Here is a 24,399-nt window from a genome sequence, read left to right on the forward strand (position 1 = left end):
AATAAACTGCAATTGTTGTGTTATGAGACCCAAATATAATACATGAAGAATGTGTGGTGCACTAAACCTGTCTGGTTCATACAGAAACTCATGTATAATTCACAGTCTTTGTAAATATGTCAGCTTAATGCCTCTCTGGTACCTATCAGCAAGGCGCTGTTTCCCCTGGGTTAGTCAGACCTGACAGCTTCTGAAACTGGACTCTGAACTGTGAGACAAATGGTAATGAACTCTGAACATTAGTGAATAATAATTAGTTTTGATTGCAGGAAAAAAGAATTATAGTGAAAGCCTTTTTATTTTTTCTTTGTCTCCATGTCATTATCTAAAATCTTCATCCTTGGTATAATGGAGAAACCCTTTTACATTTTTAGTAGAGCAGAGTTACATCTGGGTGTGTACACCAGCAGTGCTTTGGTTATCCTTCCCTGCAGCACGTTACATGGTGTTTCTTGGATTTGGTGGTTTGAAGTTCTTAGCCATCTAATAGTTCTTTCAGACATCTATTCGTAGTTTAATTAATAGGTATGACATTTTCCTTTGGACTGCAGTTTACATGCAGCCTTCTGAATAAGCGTCACTTGCTAATATGTGGCTGTGCAAGAGGCACGGGTATCTTCCATACCATAAGGCTCTCGGTAATTGGAGCAACACACGCCTACTTGTTAACTGAACTGCACAAATTCTGTGGATAAATTAAGCTGTGCTTGGTGTGAAACCTGTGAGAGTACATAATCTGGTGTGGCTGTTGCTTGCTAGCCCTTCATTAAGTGAGAGCATGGGTCTTTTAAGTAGCCCATGGAAAGCAGCAGTTTCATTCAGTTACTGCTACTCAGAGTAGAAAAGAACTAATTCCCAAAGGTACCAGAGGCACTATGAAAATAATCTTAAGTAACAGCACATTTTACTCTGGCTCAGTCAGAGTCACTGAAAACTTGGAGAGCTCTTGGGCAGTAAATCACTAAAACATGTGGGCCTGGGGGATGCTGATGTGGTCTGGGATGGAGCCAAAGTCCTTAGAAGTCTACAGGAGTTGTCCAGTGCATGCAGCCTGATTGGACCGGGTCCTCGGATGTGCTTTTCAGAAGCAGTCAGCAGTGCTCAGCCTCGTTGGCCCTAACTCCGGTGGGAGCAGGGAAGCCAACACTGAGTTTTCCTGGGCTACTGGATTTAATGTCCTCTTTGAGTGATTTAAAAGCACCACAAAACTGTGTTTTCAAGTCAGATGTAGTTATGTTCTACCAGGAGCTGGTTTTGCAAGTGACTTAAACTCGGCCAAAAAACTTTTTTCTGTGTTGCCAATGAGAATTGTGTTCCTTCACGTAGATGTGCCACAGCAGAGGAGGCAAAAGGTGAGTCTGCATTGCTGAGCACAGCTTTTTGGCTGGAGCTAGGAGATCTGGTGGAGAATTTTAATGCCTGTGTATAAGAAGGGAACTAGAGCAAGAGACTTCAACATCCACAACCTCTCCTAGGGCACATCTCTCCTTAAACTTTACTCTTTCCTGACATCTGGCTTCTTGTGCTGTCCTCAGGCTGCTGTTTAAGACAATTTAACAGCCAACAAGAGTGGTGTGGGAGCTTCCATACCCTGCTGGAGGATTGTACCGTGGTTGTTCATTCTCTTGAATTCCGATAATTCTTCTCATTGGGAAACAAAACACAACATATCTGCAATAAAAACAAGAGCAAGTCTTCCTGCAAATGCAAGAGCACAAAGGCTGGATGTTCTTTCCCACTGAGGCTATCTGAGCCAGGCAGCCTTTCCCCTCTCTTCAAAGCCCTTGATTTAAGGAAGGAGAGTGATTACGCAATCAGCAAGGGTAACGGCTATTTACTTTTGGAAACAATGGGCTTGATGAACTACAAAAAATGACGTAATTTTCAGAAGTGCGTTTGCCTTGGAGCAAACTAGCTCAGTTTGGAATGGAAGTAAATACATTATCTTCATGAGATGGTGAAAAGTGACGTTCTGTTCTGAGATAAATCATGGGGTTTTGTCTTGAGGGCTTACATGGCCCTGAGCATGGAAATATGTCAAGCTGGAAAACAATTTTAACATATTTAAAGTAATGAAAACTGAGTTGAAAATATATATTAAAACTTATAATGATTACAAATTGTCAGGCTTACCAAGACAACTTGCTAGGTTTTCCTGTAATCAACTCACAAGTGCTAAAAGTATGGCTTTGCTCTGTCTGCAGTAGGATTTTGTTGTGTATTCATAACTATGTGGAAAACAGCTCCTCCTGTTTAGACATGTCCACTTAAGTTGCAGCATAATTAACATCTCAGTTAAAATGTGTTGGGGCCTGTATAGGCAAGGATAATAGAGAGGGTGTTATTGTGCTGCTTAGCATATTCTTAAAATACAGGGAATACCGCTGGGCTTGTTGTGCGAGCTGAATTGAGTTTAGAAACTGGAGGTGGTGATGGGATGGTAGGACTATTCCAATTCCTTTCTCAATTCCAAGCCAGCCATGTCCTGTGCTGCATGAAAAGCAGCATGGCCAGCAGGGCGAGGGAGGTGATAGTCCGCCTCTGCTCTGCTCTCATGAGACCCCACCTCTGGAGCCCTGCGTTCAGCTCTGGTGCCCCCAGCACAAGGACATGGATGTACTCTAACAGGTCCAGAGGAAGACCACAAGGATAATCAGAGGGCTGGAGCACCTCTCCTATGAGGGCGGGCTGAGGGAGTTGGGGTGGTTCAGCCTGGAGAAGAGAATGCTGTGGGGAAACGTTATAGTGGCCTTCCAGTACCTAAAGGGGGCTACAGGAAAGCTGGGGAGGGACTCTGTCAGGGAGTGCAGTGATAGGACAAGGGGGAATGGCTTTAAACTAAAAGAGGGTACATTTAGATAAGACATTAAGAGGAAATTCTTTACTCAAAGGGCAGTGAGGCACTGGAACAGGTTGCCCCGGGGAAGCTGTGGATGAGGATGAACACCCAATCCCTGGAGGTGTTCAAGGCCAGACTGGATGGGGCTTTGGGCAGCCTGGTCTGGTGGGAGGTGTCCCTGCCCATGGCAAGGGGTTGGCACAGTGTGGTCTTTAAGGTCCCTTCCTACCCAAACCATTCTGTCATTCTGTGATTCTAATAATCTAATTTGAAAGAATACGATTTGCTGAAGTTCATTAGCATGTGGGAGAGCCACGTGCATAGCAATGTCCATATATTTACTACAAACGAGTTGATTGTTTGGCAGTGTACAATTAGTGGTCCAAAGTGATCTAAGGTCTATGGAAAGTTGACCAATGGGTGCAGTTGGGAAAAACAAGCTTTCATGCACTCAAGCCTTTCTTCAAGTTTCACTTATTTATTATTTTAGTTTTTGAGCGTTATGGGAGCCTTAGTGGGTGAGACAAACATAGAGAAACTTCAGCAGACTTTGTTCTTTACTTTTTTTTTCAGATTCTGACCAATGAACCGTGCTAAAGCTCGTTCCACTTCACTGGCGCATGCTGGAAGAGTGTTACTGAGAGCTTATGTAGTTTTGAGCAGACACTGCAGTAAAATTCCCTTCTGATGCTTTATGCCATTCAGGCTTGTGCCAGTGCTGCTAAGTCACCTAAAAGCCTGGATTAAAAATATCTTGCACAGTCAGAGATGGTTAATCTATGCTTGGTTTATACGTCTGGAAAAGCAAAAAGTTTCCTTTGGTGGTTGATTAAGCCTTTGACATTTTACAATAGATAGGACCACACTTGGCTGTGATTACATCCTCTCAACACACAGAAGATGAGGAAGATTTTCTGCATACTTCATCCAGGAGAAATGTCTTCTGCATCTCAGGCTTTCAGGACCTTTGCTACAGAGGATCCAGGTTCCCCAGTACAGGAGGTGGGAGCATACCAACAGGAACAAAAGCAGGGTGAGAATCATTGCTTTCTACCCTGACAGTCCAAAGCTATCCCCAAATACTATAGTACTGGTGTTCTATAGTGTAGTTGGTACCTTTATACGTGAGATTATGACTCAATGTGCTACAGTTAGGCTTCACTTTTCCTTGTTAAGCTGCTATGAAACCTGAAATAGTTACACTAGCAGAAACACTAATATCAATGCAGTTATATGGTTATAAAGATGGATTTACACCAGTGTGGTTTACTCCAGTAAGAAAAGTGAAATAAGCTAAACTAAAATAAAGCATGTTAACAATATAACTTTTCATAGCAGACAGGCTGGGGAATCTGTGAGTGTTTAGGAAAGGTTTTAAGAATGAATCTAGAGTTTAGACTGTGCTAGTTTCCTGTTCCTGTGGGTGGCTACTAGTAAGCTAACTGAATTAAATTGATACACATTCTAAAATATTTATTTTATTTTAAAATTGCAGGTTTACACCCAAATAACCAAGATGAGCAAATATAGTGGTGTATTTTGTTTGCTCACTTCTACCTCTCAGCTCTTTTGGTACACAGACTTAATATATCCAGAACAAGCCAAGATGCACATGGCTGTCCGTTAGGTCTTCACTGTTACTGTACATTACCACTCATTGTCGTGCTACGTGTTGCCATGCTGTAGGCCATGCCTGGCACATGAGCAGGACTCCACCTTGCTAGGCACTGTCAGCACAGAGCAGAAATCTGATTTTGTCTGCAGAGCTTTTCCTCTTAAGAGAAATCAGTATATAACATGTGGTTATAGATGATACATGGGAGAGGACAGAGAAGACAACAGCATTACGCATTTTGCATGCCAGATGTCAGGTCTGATAAAGGTGGTGCTGAGAAGTTTACACACAAAAAAATGAAGGAGAAAGGCAGTAGGGGTAGGAAAGCATGAAAATGCTTGTTGGAAGGTCTGGTAGTTGAGTGATAGTGGAAGGCTTCCCAGGCTGATCGGAAGCAGGAATCAATATCTCCGTAGTGAGTGAGAAATGATAGATAGGGTGAGGATAAGTGATGGAAGCATTGAAACCAAAGATAAGAGGCTTATGTTTGATGCAAAAGTATGTGAAGAGAACTGGTGCAGACAGCAGTGAGGTGATAGTGACAGGCTTGGAAAAGTGATCTCTACTGGAGCATTCTGGAAGGGGGAGAACAAGTTTCTCTTTATCAGGAGTTGAGGAAACAACACCAGAGTAACTGAAATGTCAGGTGCTAGAAGCCTGACGAAGGAGGAATTGCACAGATGCTGCGTAAAAAGTGCTTGCAGGATGCCCCATCTACCTTGTCTGTTAAAATAGACAAAGAAGTTTAAAGTGTGTTTTCTGCTACTAATTACTCCACTTGTAATTTTGGGAATGGTGGTCCCATTTTTCTCTTAGCTTAACCCTCTTTAAGTGAATCATAGAATCACAGAACGGTTTGGGTTGGAAGGGACCTTAAAGACCACCTAGGTCCAACCACCCTGCCATGGGCAGGGACACCTCCCACCAGACCAGGCTGCCTAAAGCCCCATCTGGCCTGGCCTTGAACACCTCCAGGGATGGAGCATCCACAGCTTCTCTGGGCAGCCTGTTCCAGTGCCTCACCACCCTCTGAGTAAAGAATTTCTTCCTTATATGTAATCTAGACCTACCTTTTTTAGGTTTAAAACTTTTACCCCTTGTCCAGTCACTACACTTGCTAAAAAATGGCAGAGAGGCATGTTTCTGGTCTGGAAGAAAAGCATCCTCTTGTGGAGCTGAGGAATACCAGGAACAGCTATTAGGAGAAGCTCTGCCTAAGCAAGACATTCAGCATAATCCAGATGTGCAGACCTAAAAAGTGCATGTCCAAGGGGACAGCTGGTGATACAGGGCTGAGTTGAGTTGTCTCCAGGATGAAAAGTAAGAAGAGGTGAAATCTGATGGAAAGTAAAACATTTTCTTCTACTGTGTTGTGCTTGAGCCAGAGGGTGGAAGTTCTGGGTGATCTGTCCCAAAAACAGACCAACAATTCACTGAGCACTGGAAGTGAGAAGTCTGGAAATAGTTGTTCATCTGTGCATCATCAGTTCAGATACAACTGAACTCATTTGCTGATAAGATCATCCAGAGATAAACTGCAGAGAAGAAAAGCTGCTCAGGGTACAGTAGACCACAGAATATTGGAGAGAATGTTAAGGAGCGTATGAGTAAAGCAAGAGAAATCAGGTCTGGACAATCATAAAAATTAAGGCTTTTATATGTCTCAGGAGAAAACCTGAACAATTGCATTAATGCTGTTGTAGTATTGTCAGGTCACATTAGTGATGCTGGATGCTATGTGTTTAATGATGTTACAGTGTTTCTGTAATACAGAATATAAGCAATCAACGGTTATATTAGCATTCACTTCTTGGCAAACAATTGAATTAACTGTGTGTGACAGGAATGAGACAAGGAACGTATATGGCGATTAATCACTCACTGCCAGCACTGCTGCTCAGTTATGGGAGTGCAGTGTTTTTTTTCTTCTGTTAAGGATGTCAGTAGTAACAAAAGTGGGTTTGATATTGTAATTTTTTTTTTTTCTAGACTATATATTTTTGGGGTGTGGGATTGCTTAGCAAGCGAGCTGTGGCTAAGGGAGATCATCTGGTTCTGATTATATTGCAAGCATTTTGCAACTGTCTTAAGTTTTTGATTGCCAAAACTTAAAAGAAAAGGGGGCTGGGAACAAGAGAAACTATTTGCTGAAGACTGAAACATATGCAGCTTTTTCTTAATGTAAAACCCTAAACACTTACCAATAGCACGCAGTTCTTGAGGAAATGCAATATTGATGTAAAAGCCGTACTTCATGGTGAAGAAGTAAATAAGCAGATGTTTCAGAAACCAATCTTTAGTCAGCATACACCCAGTTAAAATACAAAATTTGCTCTGTTACTCCTCTCAGGCTGTCCTAAGGAGCTTACCCGGGTGCTGGCTGGCTGTGATCTTGCCTGCAGGTGTGGCTTACATCTTCATAGGGAATGTGATTGGACACTGAATAGGGCGCAGCAGCAAGACGTATCCTGGATTTTTCCTCTAGGTTGGGGACTATGAGGGATATAAAAGAGCACAGGTGGCCCAGCAAAGAGCTGGGGGGCTAGCACGGGAGCTGTTGTGAAAGCAGAAATGTAAGGCTGTTCTGGGTGGTAGCAGGGGACCCTTTACATCCACGGTGTCTCTGGAGAGAACCCCGGGCCACATGGCTCCCTTGCTTGTGTGTGATCACTGAGGACTGCTCACTGATACAGCAACATGAGGATTTTCAGGTAGCTGGTCCTTTTTTCCCATTTGTCCTGAAGTTTAAACAATATTTTGGAGGTGTTTGTGGAGACTTATCCCAGCTCTTTTTCCCTTTTTGGAAGAAAATTTACTTCCTCCTGGCATGACCGAGGCAAAAAGAAAACACTTTTGAGGAAGGTAATTGCTATGATCCCCTCTTTACTGAGCCTCTCTTTTTTTTCCCCTGTTTTTTTCCTATTTTGTATTTAGGCATCCTGCTTGTATCTGTAATCACTGGGAGTTTCTGCCCTTAAGAACTGAGCAGTGTAGCATCGTTCAGTCACCTTGTGGTTTCGTTTCGTTTAATATTAAACTTTTGAAGAGGTGAATAAGCTCTTAGCCAAATGCAAACTATCAGTATGGCTCGATTCGCTATTCCATTTGGCTGTTTTGTGCAAAGTGAGTGTAAAATGGCTGCCAATTTGACTGGGTGTCACTTTGTGCTCTGACTTACCCACACACTGGTAGAGAGACCAGTACTGTGTACAGTGTAATCCAGTTGTTACAGGCAGATACGGATGAGTTCCGGGGACAAGGCTGGCCTAGAAATAGAGGATCATATTAGAGAAAGATCCACATAGTGTATTAAAGTCATTAGATGATGATTTGCTCATGGAACCTCTCATCTTGGATGATCCTGTGTTTGCTGATGGATTTTGCCTCGACTTTGCAAGAGCGATTAGAGTATATTAATTAAAATGTTAGGTAATATTAATATTGTTAGGAATGCTAATGCCAGTTTACCTTTCTGTCATCTCAAACTGGCTTGATGTAATTCAGTGCAGATCACTGGTACTCATAGATGTGAAATTTTGATTCTTGTTTTTCTTCCTAACGTCTTTTTCTCTGTTCTTCCTCAGTCTGCTACATCAGTCTAGTCATGGCCATAGAGCTTCTGTCTGCTTGCTCTCAGAGTACAGAGTTGTGCTCTGGTTTTGTTTCTTTAAAAGTAAAAAGAAGGGGAAGTAATTGAATATCATTCCCTTAACTGGAGCCATGTTCTTGTCTGAGCAAAAAGGTTAGCGGTCCTTTTGGGAAACATTCAGGCCAGATTTTCAAGATTTACTCCTGGGAACTTATTCTGCAGCTGGATCTCCTCTGCCTTTGTAAGCCTTACACGGAGTACTTCTAAAAAGTGATGATCATAGAAATGCCTGACTTGTCAAGAAGCAGGAGGAATTGTCTTTGGGAAAGCAGTTGTTGATCTGTTTTAAAAAAAAAAAAATCACAACAAGCAACAGTTAGTGAAATCAGATTTCACTCTGCACTAACTGTCCTTGCATATTTATTATATGGTGGTTGTTAGGTATTTCCCATATAGTTCTGTCACTGGTCTACCATTAATTATACAGAGTTTAAATCCATTGACCAAGTGACTAATGGAGGATTCATTGTGGCAGAGAATTTGTCAAAGGTGGTTTTTTCCCCTTACATGTCTTTATATAGACTTTGCATCATTTTTTTTTTTCCATAGAGGGTGTTTGACTCATGAGTCAGGAGACTTGAAGTCACAGGAGGAAAAGTTCAACCAAATAAATCAGGTTCAAATGCTATTTTTTTATCCAGGAAGCAAATGTTCTTAGATTGGTGAGTCTTCCTCAGCATCTGTTGCTCAGCCTTGCTTCATAGAGCAGTGGTAGCTTGCTGTTAGTCAAACTTTTGCGAAACTTTGTCAGTGGCTGCAGCAGAATACAGCGGTGATACCATGCTGTGTCCGGAGATTCTCTGAGTCACATTAGATTCAGGAAACAACAGTATAAATAGAGCTCTCCAAATAGTAGCTTTACATCATCATCATGTGTTTCCAGTTGGGGGATAAATACTTCCTCATTCCCGTGTGATATCACTTTTCCAGACCCTCTCTAAAACTAAATATAGTCATAGAAAGTGTCACTGCACATACAAACTAAAGCAGTTGAGTCATTTAAGACCTTGGAGAATCGGCAAGAATATGCTGTATCATCACTGACAGTCACAGAGGATGACTTAATGAGTAAAAGGGAGGTATGGTCTTGTGGTTAAAGCGTGGGTTTGTAGGTCACTAGTTCTGTTACATAGGGACTGGCCTTGCAGAGATGAGACTGTCCATTTGTCTGTCTGTTGATACTTAGACTGATGAATTGCAACCCATCGCCAGGATATCTGGGTATGTTTTACGTGGAGTCCCCAGGCAGCTTCATGGCATTTCTGGTGGCTTCCACTTTTACAAACCAAGCTCCACTGGCAGTGGAGTTCCCTTCTAAAGGGAATGGTAAGGAAGGAGGGGGATCCCTTGGTCCTGATCTCAATGGCTGTGGAACACGTTCGCTCATTTCATCGCTCAAAACACCTGAAACAGCAGTGCTGCAGGATCCTGTGCTGAGCTCTTAAATTCAGAGTCATCCAAAATCAGTGTCTGCTCCTGGAACTGTTGATTTTAACATTGCAGTTTCCCGTTCATTACGAAGAGGCATCAGGCTGAAGCAAGCAAAAAATAATAAATAAAATAAAACGTGATGAGGTGTTTGAGCCCTGTACAGAGGTCAGTAGCATTCATCAGATCAAAAAAAAAAAAAAAAAACACAACGGAGGGGCCGTCTCAATGAGCGATTGTCCTTACACCTCATCATTATTGCTGCTCATTTCCCTGCCTTAATAATTCTGTCATTACTAACCATTGCGGCATCTTGCTAGCTGTTATTACAGTGCAGTCCAGTCTCAGAAAGCAATTAATAACCACTGTCTGTAGATAGCATTTTGAAATGATGGGATGGTCCCTTCCAATCTTTGGATGTGAAAATACAGGAAAAAAATTACTGTTTAGGCCTGTCAGATGGCCAGGAGACCTAGGAGTCCAGAGTGAGCAGAGCTATGCAGGGCTGGCAGCACCACCATAACCTGGGGAGATCTTGGGCTTTATGAAGCTGGACTTTATGAAGCTGGGCTTTTTGAAGTTCCCTTACCCATGTCTATGCCAGAGAGATGTACTCTTTCAATTATGTGGTTAAATATTCTGGGTATACAGAAACGGAAGGTCACTTCTGAAATTTTGCACCGTAGCTTGCAGATGTAAGAACACATCTTCGTGGGAAAAACAGCTGTCAGGTGGCATTTCCTTTTTTAAGGCAAAAACTGAATACATCCTGCTGTTACAGTTCACACTTCTGTGGATTGCATTCAGTGTGAATCCTTCTCATAATTCATTTGAATCTGGCAAATACATATGTTGTAAAGCGCATTGGGATTTATGAGGGTATTTCTGATCTTTTATTATTTTTTTTTTTTTTCCACGGACAGTGGGAGCTCATTCACCAATTTCTGAACTGCTGGCTTTGCAGAGCTGAAAGGTGCCACTTGTCAAAAGGCACAAAGGAGCGCTGCCCGTGCTCGCTGAGTCAAGGGAGGGAGTACTACGCTTGCTGTCATTATGGGGAAGTTCACGGGTAGGTAAATGGTAATTTTCCAAACCAGAATTTGGCACAGTAGAACTAAGTTATTCTTTCTCTTGAACAAAAAGACTGTAGAGCTTTTATCAAGCATAGTGATTTGCGCTCTCTGAGATCCAGCAGGAAACAAATTGGGAAAAAGAAAACACAGCAGTGGCTTTGCCCGCAGTTCCTGCTTTTTGCTCGCAGAAGCTTACCATTATTTGTGTGTTATCTAGGTGCTGAAATGAAAACGTCTTCCTCTTCAGCTTTTGGGTTGCCGTGTCTCTTGTGGTAACCGGTCTGTGCATGGCATGAAAAGGCCTACTGTGCATGGGGAATCAGTTAAGCCCTTCAGATGTGGAGAGGCTGCGAAACAGACAACAAAGGCTTCTTGTGAATTGCCAAGAAATGCTTTGCTATAGTAACTAAACAGAGAGATTAATGTTAGTGCAAAAGCAGCTCTGATGTGTTCAGCTTGCAGAGCCCTGCTCTGTGTTACAGCAAAGATGTTTTTATGCCACGTCTTTTCTGGTGCCCTGCCATGTGGGCCATGTTGCGCAGGAGGTGGGTGGCTGGGTGAGACACCAGCTTTAATGACGATGCCTGCTGCCCCGGGCTGCATCCAGAACAGTTTTGGAGGGGTTTGGCATTTGGTTCTTCTCTCTTGGTAAGCTAAGTTGGGCAGTGCTTGCAGCTTCCACATGACATTCCTCCTTGGTACATACTTTCTGTGTCTCCAAGGCATCACTTGTAGAAGGAGACAGTGCCTGGCGGGAGCTCAGGGAACAGGAATACTTTGGGAGTTTCATAGCTGGCCCTGTTTCTTTTGATGTTTGTTTGCTCTTTGGAAGCTTTTATGTGATGCAGGGACTAGCAGGATGTAGAACCATATGATTTGGTCAGCCCTGGATTATGGTAGCTTTTGTAAAACATTTTAGCCTTGAGCAAGGCTTACCTTCCTGGTAAGCCTTACCAGGTTTACCTTCCCTGGTTTGCTGTAGGCTGTATTCAGAAGGTCAGTGACCTAAACTAGTTCATTATTTATTTTCCTGTAGCATCTGTAGTCTCCTTTCAAGGCCAAAGGACTGTATTCAAAGTCAGTAAATGTATATGTTCCTTATGACCTTGAGCACAAGGACAGGCCAGGAGGAAGTTGTAGGTTAAACAAAATCAGTTAAATCTTAGTGCAGAAACATATTCTGATGCTGGAAGAAAGAAATAGCATGAAGCCATCCAGCTCTTCTAGTGGCGTAACTTTCATCATTAGAGCATTTTCAAGGCAGTGCATTCGTAAGAGTCAGCGAAGCAAGGCAGAAGCAAATTATCTATCACCTCATATCCATATGAACAATACATGTTCAATCATCAGGAGGTTTCTTCTGTCTGTTCTTCCAACTAGAGCAGCCTCAGAGCGAGCCCTGCATACTTCCAGCAAGAGACTTCTATAAGCAAACCACAGAACAAAACAACTAAAGAGCCCATGTAGCTTTTGGGGAAAATCTTTTGTTTAAACAAAGGGAACCAAGCCAGTAGTGTCTGGAAGGACGTAGGCTTCCTGCTGAGATGTAAATCACTTTTGATTCTGTCTGGAAGATATATTCTGGGAACAGAAATGAGTGTCTTGAGGAGCTGTGAGGTGGGAGGAGTGGGTGGTGACAAGTGTTGCATGGTGTAAGAGGATGGCGGCTCTTTTTACACACTGACATTGCTGTGATGGGAAGGAGGAGGATCTCATCCTGGCACTGAAGGGGCACTATCTCCTGGGAATTGAGTCAACTTGGAGAAAACAGGTTAAAAGTCTCCCCTGTGGGTGTTATTTTGGGGCTATCAACTATTATATTTGTGTTGTGTTCCGCACATGGGAGCCCAATGCAAACTCGGTGTATTCCATAAAGTGGAAGAAGAAAACAGGTCCTACCTTAGCTTATGTTCTTATTTGTCACATTTTTCTATTTTGAAGATGTCTTTCTTGCCAGTGTTGCTGTCTGAAAACCCTGCAGAAGTTTCTGGGAGGTGGGCTGATAATGCATATGGTGGCCTTAAATGCAGAAACAGCAAATGGGAAGAACAAAAAAAAGAAGAATTTTTGTCCATCTATACTGTTTTCCATCTACAGCACAGAATATGTGTACATGTACTGATGATGACGACAGCAGAGGGTCACCAATTTCACAGGAAAAACTGTACCTTTCCCTATGACACGATTTCTAAAAGCCTGGCTTTTCACAACAGTCCTGCCCAGGAATCCTCTGCTGGTCAGGGCAGGATTCAGTAGACAAGCCCGAGCTCACGTGGTGCTGGTTACCCAAGCAGGGTGCGATGATGCTGCGTGGCCGGCGGGTGTATCTGTGCTAGTGGTACGATAGTACAGACAGTGACATCAGTAAGGGCATAGCAGCATGGGCTTCGTGGAACACAAGACAACAGGTAGTATGAACGATACCTGGTAGGCTGGTACCTGGTAGGTTGCTACCCATGATAAAGCCTGCTGTGACTTCTTCAAAGCCTGCCTGGAGGTGGCTGCAGGAAGTCTACGTACTCTTTCGTATGCTGTGTAGACACACCAAGAGGATGGTACCTGCACAGAGAGGTGAAGGCGGGGTGGTAGTAGAGAGATATGCCAGCAGCAGTGACTGGAGAGACAGTGGTAAGCCTCTTCATGAGCCTGCCTCACTAAGTAGGGTAAAACTAGCTTAAGAACAGCTATGTTTGCTGCAACAAGACCTCTCACAGACATGTGGTGGAACCCTGATGTTTTTTTCTGCCTAGAGCAAGGCAGAAAACCTTTACAATGTAAATATATGCATGATCCCCTCCTTTAATTCATTCTTTTGTAGTAGTGGGCTAATCTTCCTACTGACAATAGGTGATACAGTAGGTCTTGATTCTTTGGTGGAAATCAGGAGGAATCCAAAGGAAGTCATAGGTATTTCTCTGGTATCCAGGGAGCTTAGGGAGCCTCAGGGACTAGTTACAAAAAGTGTTGTGTGTTTTAACCAGCTCTGAAGGGGGGTGGCTTCATTCTTGTCATCTTTGCCAGTGCGATACCAGTGAGGGTGCAGTGGTGTGACCAAGAGGAAAATAAATGAAAGGGACTTGACCTTGGTTTGGGTACTGCAAGTACTAAACTTCTTGAAATGTCAGTCACTTCATAAACAATCTTAGTAAGTTTGCATTTGAGCTGGTTAAGGGTTGTTTTAGCTACATAGCAAGTTACAAACTTTGCTCACTTCAACTTTGACCAAATCAGGATAGAGTCCTATGTTCCCATACTACAAAGCAATTCCATTTTAAATAACCTCTGTACCCAAAAGCAATGAGGTGTTTCTTTGTTTATTCTTCTTAATGTAACACATGTACAAGCCAGTAAAGTAAAAAACAAACAAAAAAACACAAAGTGAAAAAACACAAGTACAAGCCAGTAAACCGTAGAGGTTTAAGATGGTCCAAAGTGGGATGAATCAGAGTTTTCAATTATGTAGGTCACACTCCTTTCACCATGACTTAGAAGTCAGTCTTTTTTGTTGTCTCGGGGTCTATCTGGATTTAACAGTAAAGTTCTTCAGCTTGAACAAATTGGCTTCACATGAATGTTCATATGACCAAATTACACATGGAGCCAAAGTTTGAAGATCCATTTAATATGTGGACAGCAAACAAGAGATATGACTAAGATGATTTTTCCTAAAACTTAAGCTGAAGTTTGCTTGAGTTGGTTTTTTGCAGTAAGACTCCTACCGACCTATTCTTTGCCCCTACCATTATGCCAAGAGATTAGATGCAGATGAAGGATAGCTAAAATAAGAATGAGGAGAGCCACACAAAAATCATTCTTCCTGTCACTGATGCCAGTCATCTGTATGGAAGGCCACTAAGCATAAACAACTCTTTGTAGGATGGACAGTGTCAGGCTTGTACAAAGCATGTACAAAGGCTTTGCATGCCAGGTAATTATTACAATAGAAAAACAGTGATGGAGTCAGCAAGCGAGCTATTCCTCCATGTCATCAGACATCTGTTGAAGTTCCTTCTCAGTGTCCTCCTGCTCTTATTGTTCAGAGCATGTGAGCTCCAGGCCTGGCAGGCATGTTTGTAATTACTATTCCTAATGTCATCCTGATGCTGCTTGCTGTGCCACGGAGAACATGTGTTCCTGCAAAGCTAGGCTGTCATGTGGACCGCTCAAGGGTGGGAATGAACTTTAATCAGGCTGCTTTGGTATAAGCCTGTCTCCCTGCAGAATGATAAAAGGAAAAAAAAAAAACTTTATAGTCTTGCTTTTCAGTAGGTTTCATGAATATTGGCTGCTGCCTTTATGGATGCCCTTTGACAGAGACTTCTTGAGCAGCCACAACTGCAAGTGAGTTAATGGTTGCTGTGAAAATCAATCCCAAACTAGCAGCCACCTAGCAATCAGGCATAATCAGGTTAAGAAACACCCAAGTGTGTCACACCTGGGTTCACATCTGGAACTGGATATGTTGTTCAGTGAGAGTGCAGGGGCCTGGCTGCTGCCTGCAGTCTTCTCCCTTGTAGTCTCCTGCAGACACAGTTCTTGTATTTGGTATGTTATCAGGAACATGCCTGCCTGTTCTGGTTGTTTATGGACTCATTGTTCCTGGGTTTGTTTAATCCCTTTTTGAACCTGCTGATGCTGTCTGCCTGGGGCAGATGTTGCAGGTCATTGCTGTGGCAACAGATTCCAGAAGTTCACTACCCTCTCAGTAGAAATGTGCCTTCTTTTATTAATTTTTTCAATAATTGTAAATGGTTTGGTTTCTTGCTAGCTTAGGTGAATGCGTCCTGCATCTAACATTATTAAATGCAGTGAAAAGCAGTCCTATGGATACCATTTCCACTGCAGTAAACCTTGATCGTATCCCCTGTCAGACTTCTCTTTTTTAAGCAAAAGACTCCCAGACTTTTCAGTCTCTCCATAAAGCAGCTCCTCTGTCCCCTTAATTATCATAGTTGCCCATCTGTGTAACTTTTGTGGTTCATCCTGCTTTAAATGCAGAAAGCAGAAATACTCAAGAGGCCCTTAGTCTTCATGAAGATGGAGCTTGAAGGTGGAACTAAGACCCTCCAGAATTCACTGCACAGAAGAACCACCAAAGCTACCAGTTTGAATGCTCAGTGGACGTTGACATGCAAATACATGTCAACGTAAAAACACTAAACTAATAGCAGTTTGTAATGTATTTTCTGTTTCATACTGTAAATATGAGTGGCACGTTAGAGAAGAAACAAAGATAGGGTGGGTCAAAATAAGACAGCACTACCTCCGTTTCTGAACAAAATGGTTTAACACATGGTTCTAGCCCTGCGAACATTTCCAGCTGTGTTGTTACCAAGAACAATCCTGTGAATTTGCAGGGACTATTCACGGCAGTAAGCAGCATTGTTGCATCTGAACCCGTGATGCTTATTTGTGTACATACACATGTGCATATTAGATGTAAGGGTCTTCTTGGTAGCCTTGTGTCCTGCCAATGTAAATGTCAATGCCTTAAAAAGGAAGAGTAAAGACTAGCTTACCTCTGTGGAAGAACTGCAGGAATTTCCTTGTACAAAATTCATAGCTAGACTGAGATAATGGTTTACGATTAATGGTTTAAGATCAGAAATGAATCTGAGGGTTCCTAAGCTTGGCCACGTGGATTTTTAAATCTAATGATCAGTTTTGTAATGATTATTTTTGTCAACCTTCTATGTGCCATTGCTCCCTGCAGATGGAGGGTTAACTTTGCACAGTAAGCAGTGTCGTGGCTGTCATTGGCATTTCCCTCTGGAACAGCGAAGGAACCCATTTTCTTACTGGGTGATCATCTTTATGTGAATTTCAGCCTCTGCATCCTCTGAATGTTGTTTGCACACTTTGAACCAGGGTAGTTGTATGCTGTTTTTGGTAGATGTTTTCTTGAAAGCCTTAGAGGCCATAGCTCTTGGCAGAGATCAGCTGTTGAGTTTTACCCTCTTGACCTATGCTCCAAGAATCTCCATGTTTTTTATTGGAAGTTATAAATAATTGAGGATATTAAGTTTGATCTTCTAATTGGCAAGGAGAAAACTGAAAAAAGCATTACATGTGAAAGGCATTGCATTACTTGATTCTAAATTCCTTGTGTGCAGGGAGAAATGACAACATAAATCAATATTTAGTTTGAATTTCAAAATTTTCTATCAAGATAACAGGAGAGCTAGTTTACAGTCAAAATTTTGTCCAGTAAAACTTGTCCTATGAATCACACTTCCAGTGTTTCAAAAAGATCAGCACTTTTCTAGGATAAATATGGTCCATTTGGCACATTCCTCATTTAATTTTTCTGCCTTTTCCCACTATGTTATGAATGATAATCTATCCAAAAAGCTACAGAGGCTTTATGGTGCAGCTGTACTCCCATGTGTAAGAAGTTTGGCTGCCTTCCAAAAGTGGCACATTTCATCCATGGCTGTCATAAAAGCTGCTACCAAGTATTCTAACCATACCGACAGGCTTGTGTTTCAACTATCTTCATTATATTTTTAAGTCAAGTCATGTTCAGGAATATTCCTGGCCCCTTGGCTACATAGTACAGCAGCTCTGTGAAATATCTCCTGGGACATCAGCTGTCATCTGAGTCACTGAGAAAGGAGTTTGATGATACCTACCCAGTCCTTAGTGAAACATTTGCTTGTAGGACCATCTGCCCCTTTAATAGAGTTGTCATTTCAACAGAGCTTCAGTTTTTGCAGCAGCTGCCTATTGATAGTAAGTCAGATGCAGGGATGTTGCAGAGAAGAATGGCAGAGCCTGACTGCGGTGCTGTCATTGCCTTCAGCTCAGCCCGCCTGTACATCATCTTCCCTACTGATGAAATAAATCCCCAGTGCATTCTCTTCCTGATCCACCCTTCAGATTTCTTCTTGAAATGTCTCCAGCTAGGAAGGCAAGTTGTACAACAGCTTGGACCAGATGTCTTTTTCATGGCCTCTGCCTACGCTGAGCATCTTTCTGTGCCTGTTAAGATGCACTTGGCTAACTCGCATGAAAGCATTGGCAAAGACATAGAAATATACCACTTAAACATGGGTTAGCATTTCTAAGTTCTCTTTTTAGGCTTGAGTTTGAACTCTCAATCTCTGTTTACTATTGGACTTGCCAGTCATCTTCCTTTCAGCTGTCCAGCCGAGTGTACCTACTGGACCACTGCACGTCTGAGCAGTCCAGCTTTAGCACCCCAGCACTGTCAAGCCCTGCAGTGACCCACTGGGCATGAAGGACTGGCACGAATGCTGTGGGCTTTGGGAGGCAGGCATCCTGTAAGCAAAACCTTGAATGAAAAGCCTGTATTTCTTGAACAGCTCCCATGCGAGTGACTTTCAGCTGTTCTTCTCTCTATAGGTGTCCTCTGTGCCCAGGCACAAATGTGACAAATAGGCATTATGAAATAATGCAGGTCAGGAAGGGACTTTCTAATAGTTTGCCCATTAGCCTGAGAGCTGGGAGATGCAAATCAGCTTCTCTGTCCTGCAGCTGATATTCTGTGTCCTTTATAGTGGAAGCCTGTCTCAATTAACTTTAACAGTCTTTGTTTAGGCATCTGGTTTAAAAGATACATGTCTAGTCTTGACTGGGTACCAAGGCTGTCTTGGTAGATGGTGGAAAGGCAGGCTCCATCCTAAAATGTTGCTTAAATTAGATAAGGTAAACAGCCTTCTGGAGGTGTGTATTTCTGTCAATTGAGTGATGATTAATTTAGACTAGATGCTTAAATTTGTCATGGCAGAAGGTAGCAGAAATGAATCCGGGACTTGTACTCTCTCTGTACCTTTTTTCACTGGCTGTACCAATCATTAATGATTATCTGCTGTTTTGCAGGATGTTGTGGTTGGTAATGATGAAAGTGCTCAGAGATTTTATAAATAACTAAGTTAGCATTGCAGAAGGGAAACCTACCCCCACGTAGGCAGAGGTGACCCAAATAAAGTGACTGGCTTCTTTTGAGTGGGAAATAAAAAAAGAGAACTTTTATCCTCCTTCCAAACTAGTTAATAAAATTTATAAAGTCAAAAGGTTTATAAAATTCATAAAGTCAAAAGAATAGTCAGCTTTTATGGCAATCTTGGCTCCTTTTTCTTCTTCCCTGCAGTTCAGGTCTTTCATGGACACACACATTTGTGTATGTGTGTCGCGTGGTCACAAATCCTCTGTGTCCAACCAAGCTGTGTGAGTAAATGAATTCCCTCTTTTCTTCTGTAGTTCTTTTCCTTCTCTGATGTGCGTGCTGTCCTTGTGGACCACAAGGATAAGTTACAACAGGTATTGGTTGTCTGTTGATTCTCAGTTGACAGACTGTAGACATAATTTCATTTAATTTCTCATTTTTGTCAGTTCCTCTCTATGGCCATTTGGAAAATCGTGAGGAGCTCAGTACATGTTATTGGGTTGTTTTGCCATGAATTTTTGTCTTCTTTTGTGGCCTTTGGGTCATCTTCCAGGCAGAAAGCAACTGCTTTCATGGTTGGAGCAGTCACTGTATATTAATAGAGTAAACAGATCGTTAGGCAAGACTGCTGCATGCTTTTTGCTCTTTTAGGATCCTCCTTGTGAGAGGATCACACAACCCCGCCTTCTGAGGATTTGGGGGGGGGGGGGAAGTGATGTCTTTTCCACTCTTTTGTGTTTGTGCTTATTGAAAAAGCTGGGGAATAGCCTTAAGACTCAGAGTGCTTTTCTCTAGAAACCTGGTATGCTGGCTTTCAGTTGTGATACAAGCATGTTACTTCCCAGCAGGCAGCATGCATGCTGTGCAGGCCTTTGTCCCCTTAGCAGTGCTGCCTTCCTCACCATAAGTGGGAGATGTGACAGTTCCCATTGACTCCCAAATATGTGTCTGGTCTCACATCTCTGCCATGTGCTAGGCAATCAGAATGGAAATGTGTTTCTCTCACAGGTTCATGTCACTCTTGTGCTGCAGAGCTGCCTTTAAAGATGCTGGCAGATTTTGTGACACTGGCACAGCCGGGGTTGCTTTAAAGCTTTGGTAGTGCATGTGGGACCTTCTCTGGTGTCTCACTGTTCATTGTTTTGCACCTTCCTCTGGAGAACTCCACCTCTCAGAAGAAAATCTGATTGCATTGTAAGTAGGAAACCTGGCGTGTGTTTTAACTCAGTCACCTTTCTGTCTCGCTCGTACACATGCTAGCATACGTTATGAAGGAACACCTTAGACTCCTTTAATTCATCAAAATTGTAAATTTTGACTGGTTTTGATCTGACACAGCATACCTATACTATAACTACACTTATCTGTATTGCTGTTATGTATTTTGTTTTAACAGCGCTGGGTCTTTTACTGGGGTGGGGGGCTGGTGAACGTGAACTCTGGGCCCTGAGATTTCCTCTTGTTTCTCTGACTTTGCTGGACTGAATGCTCGTGGGATCTTGCAGTTTGGAGTTTGGCTGTAGATTGAAATCTTCTGAGGCCCTCGTGACTGAATAAATCAGAATCTAGAATTTGACTTCTGATCATCCTTTTTTTGTTTTATTGCTTATTGTATTCCTAGTGCTGTGACATACAAGGAGACAAGCATTTCTGAAAGAGGATTTAGGTCAAGCTGAAAGAAATTGCTATTAAATGACATCAACTTTGTTTTATATAACTAGGACTCTTAAAGTCCTTCTTGAAATATTCAGTGACACTTTTTCCTCTTCAACTCAAGGAGCAGTATCTTGTCTTGGCCAATTGCATGAGTTCCCTTGCCAGCATGCAGAGGTTGCCAGTTGTTTTCTTTTCATCTTACAGGGTGTGGCTTTCTACCATCTCTGTAAGCAGTGTTTGAGCATCGTATCCAGGTGATGGTCCAGCTCCCTGCAGCTAGACAGTGCTTACTGACTTCCTCTAACAAGCTTGGCTTTGCTGGCCTGGATACATTCACCCTTCCTGGGTTACTCAAGATGAATCAGGCAAAGGCCACACATTAGCAGTTTTTTGTTTCCTGCCTGTACAGCTTACCTCTTCCCTGCCTGGCACCTGGCGTATTGACCGGCACCTCTGCAAGCTCAATCTAAATCCCTTCCAAGTCAGAACAACTGCATTTATTAGAAGAGAATGGAACATCAACCCCCTCCACCCCCCCCCCCCCCCCCCCCTTTTTTTAGCTGCTTTATCATCGTGGCACATTGCATTTGTAATACGTTGTACCTGCAAAGATAAAGACATGCTTTACTGAACAGCTGTAGCCTTTAGTCAGGGGTCATGATACATCTTTGAGCTGGATTCAGATAGCTCTGTGAATAGCAGAACTAATGAAACCTGACTTTCTTTTCCTTTTTCTTATCCGGAATTACTGGGCATGCTAAAAAGTTAGGAATCTGATGCACAAACATACTGGCCTACAAACAAATGTGCACAAAGTGTGATCCCATGAACTTTGTTTCTTGGTGAAATTAGTCCACAAATGATTCTGTGGCTAGTCCTATCTCACTGTCTTAAAAAAATACAGATAAATGAACGTCTCAAGTTTTCTCATGGTTGAGTTAGTTTGTAGGTTGTTTGCCAACTGTTAAGAAACGGAAGCTATATCCCCTCTATTAAGCTGTTCTGTTAGTTTCTTTAGTCTCCAATTCATATCTTCACTGTCTAAACCGTAAGGATTTGATCGAATGAAACTTGATTAAAAAGTCTGACATATAGCTCAATAATAGATACAGAAATGTTTTATCCCAAACATTCCCAAAAGGATTGGTAAGCGTGAAATGTGAAAAAGCCTGTTACACCAGATGCTGTAAAGTTCACTTCACTGTGAGCTGAAACCATTTCTGGGATGAAGCGTTGCACTTGCTGAAGTGTGCAGGCAGAGCCTCAAAATGCTATGTATTGTCTCCATATGCAGCTGTAGGGGTGGCATAAGGCTTCCTCAGTGGGACTGGCTAACTATACTCTTTCTAATTCTCCAGCATGATCAAATGGCACAGTGTAATGACCACAAGAGATCTAGTTTCCATGTGGTTAAAACATGCCCGGAAGCCTGGCATTGCATCAGTGATACTTATCATCTGGTAAAGCATTGCTAGGAGCTGGCTGCCGAGACAAACCAGTGCTTGATACATCACACTCTCGTCATGCGACTTTGGAGGTCCCTGCTTGTATGGTTTCTTCTCTGGTCTGAGGAGAAGCTTTGTCCCTTTTCTATGCCCACATACATTTATATGCACCAAAGAGGTTAGTGAAGGCTTCAGCTGGCCCCGAATGGCAGCATAAAAGCCTTGAGCAGCCAGAAGTCACATTTGCATGCATCAGAGTTCTCATTGCCACTAATTTTGATCTGAAGTGACAGTGGTGGGGCAAATGGGGACAAGCAGCTCTTCCAGAGGGCAGTGAAGAGAAGAAGCTGTGGGTAATTTTGTCTGGGAAGTCAAGTGAAGCCCTAGCAAAGCAACTGGAGCAGGCTCTTGCCCAAGGAGCGGTGAGATGGCCCCTTCTGGACCTCTGCCTCTGTGATGCTGGGACTCACGTTCTGCCTGAGGACATCTTGCATGTGTTGTGTTGAGGTGGTCTTCCGTGTTAGCTTCACTGGGAATGTCAGAGAAATCACAGTGGCTGCTTGTGACAAATAGCCACAGAGCGGATAAGGGCTGCCCAGCTGAAACTTCCAGATCTGAGTGAAATGCTTTACAGAGGGAAAAAGCCCAGTGCTGAAGACAGGACTTAACCATGTAATTCCTTCGGGGGAAATTCTGAGTGCTCCTGATGCAGGTCCAGGATAACCCTAAGGGACTGCAGTATAAGGGCAGACACCAAAGTTTCCATACCTGCATTGAAAGGTTTTCTTGATGGAGAGGGCTGAGATTAAAACTCCTTGTGGTATGCAGTGGAGGTTTTTATAGCTCCTTTGGACAACCGGAGGGATGCTCCAAGCTCAGACCAGCTGGAGTTTTGAAATCCTCCTGGGAACAGTGAAGCACGCTCAGTTCCCATCTATTAGGGAACTGAGGTATCTTAATAGAAGCTTTTCCTGATGCACTTCTGGGAAGTACAAATAACAGTTCCTCCAACTGCGCGTAAGTAAAGCCGTCTCAGATCCTTGCAGAGATCTCTCCTGTATCCATAATCAGTAAAAATGATTTTTTGGATTTTGGGATACTTGGAGGCAGAAGCCACTAGCATTGCCTGGTATATTCACTGTAGAGAAGGCAGTAATATACTTCTCATGTGCAATTTGGACTGGAGGGCGTAAACCAATTACATCTAGCAAGTAAACAAGAAACCCTGACAGACACTGCATTTTAATACAGTTAGGTGGGGAGAGCTGGACAGCAGAGCTCTGTGCTTTTTGCTTCTGCAGCCACCCTCAGGCCTCAATGGGAGGCCAGATCCCCTCTGTAATTCCAGTGCTTGGTAGAACAGCATAAACAAGTGGATAAAAATCACGTAGCTTTAATGTTTTGCTAAGCTGAGGTAGCAAATATGTGGCTGTTTACATATTTGCATGGGGGCAGTCATTAATCAGGTTGTGCCTGAGGCTCATTTGTTTCCTCCTAGGAGGAGCTTTGCTCACACTAATAATTGCTTCCATCTGACAGCTGGAGGTGTGCTGTTCTGGAACTGTCACTGGGACAGGAGGTGCAGGAATGCTAAGCCTTTGCTAGGTCCTTGCTGTGAATGACAGCTGTTGCCTGATATGTTTCCTCCTTTTAGCTGTTCTCCATGACTAGCGAAATTGTCAGGCTTTTTTGAAAAAAATAATAATAAAAAAAAACTTGCTCCTAAGTTAGAGACTGTATTAAATCAAACTTTTCCACCCCCCCAGTTGATCCTTTTTTCATTTTCTGTGTTTGATATAATATATAATATCATCAACTTTTTCCTGGCTTTGTACAGTACTGCCAGAAGCCAGGAAACCAGCTTCTTTATTGCCTTCCTACCTTCTCTGCAATGGATGCTTCGTTGCCTACCCTCAATTTTTCCTAGGCTACTGACTCAGCTCAGGAAGCAGATGTGGATAAACGAAGGCATATTGCAGCTGATATTTTGTCTGGATGTGATCATTGCTTATTGTGCTTTAGAGGGTTATTTGCATGGCAACGAAAACTCTTCAGTGTTGCAGTGAACGCAAACGCTGGCAATGTTTGCTTCCTGTAAACGAGAGGATGCATCAGAGTTTTTTCTGAAATGGAAGCAGAAGAGCAAGAGATGAGGAGGTGCTGCCATTGCCTACCACCAGCAGGGTATTGTGACCAGGTGACTGGATTCCTGTGTTTTGTTGATTCTCACTTTGGAAGGGATTATTTTAGATGAACTAAACCAAAACCAGCAACAACAGAAGCCATGGACCAAACAGTTGGAGTACAAAATATTCTCTGTAGACTTAGGAGGGTCTGTTTTGTTGAGAACAGACAACATGTTTTTTTTCCAAAGGGTAGCCCAAGTGGATGTGACTCAGGAGGGAACCATCCAAATTTCTGTGAAGTCCAGCTTCTTTTCAGCATCGTAGAGCCAACTGAAACCTGCTCTGTTGTAAAAAACATTGGCGTCAGCACAGGCATGTGCCTTGTTCACCCTCAAATATTCTAGTGCTAAATGTAATTTTATTATAGGGAAACCACACCTATAACAGTAAAGACCTGTCCGAGCTAGAGAGATTTGCATTGGTGTGATGACATCCTACAGAAATGGAAAACTCTGTTAAATGGGTTGCTTTGGTGCAAAATGAAGCTTGCAGCAGAAAGCCTGTCACAGCATGTTGCCAAGTTTTATGTTCTGCTGTGTCTCAAGGACAAATACTAGATGAACAGTTTAGAGAAAAGCATTTTTGAAACTAAATATATT

The 24,399-nt window shown here is 42.7% G+C and overlaps 1 protein-coding gene across 2 annotated transcripts in view; it reads left to right on the forward strand.

Annotated features, from left to right (window-relative positions):
• GFOD1 (Gfo/Idh/MocA-like oxidoreductase domain containing 1) overlaps nt 1-24,399 on the forward strand; it is a 69,936-nt gene that overhangs the window by 20,438 nt on the left and 25,099 nt on the right. Inside the window, exons 1-2 of one of the 2 annotated variants that reach the window (XM_013194354.3) lie at nt 3,761-3,872; nt 10,455-10,600. The exons of the other annotated variant lie outside the window; for it this stretch is intronic. Of the exons in view, the coding sequence (XP_013049808.2) occupies nt 10,585-10,600 (16 nt within the window). The 5' untranslated portion in view covers nt 3,761-3,872; nt 10,455-10,584. Of the gene's footprint in view, nt 1-3,760; nt 3,873-10,454; nt 10,601-24,399 lie in introns of those variants that run through there. 2 annotated transcript variants of the gene reach the window in all.

This window comes from Anser cygnoides, chromosome 2, assembly GCF_040182565.1.
Source record: "Anser cygnoides isolate HZ-2024a breed goose chromosome 2, Taihu_goose_T2T_genome, whole genome shotgun sequence".
In the NCBI taxonomy this organism is placed as follows: domain Eukaryota; kingdom Metazoa; phylum Chordata; class Aves; order Anseriformes; family Anatidae; genus Anser; species Anser cygnoides.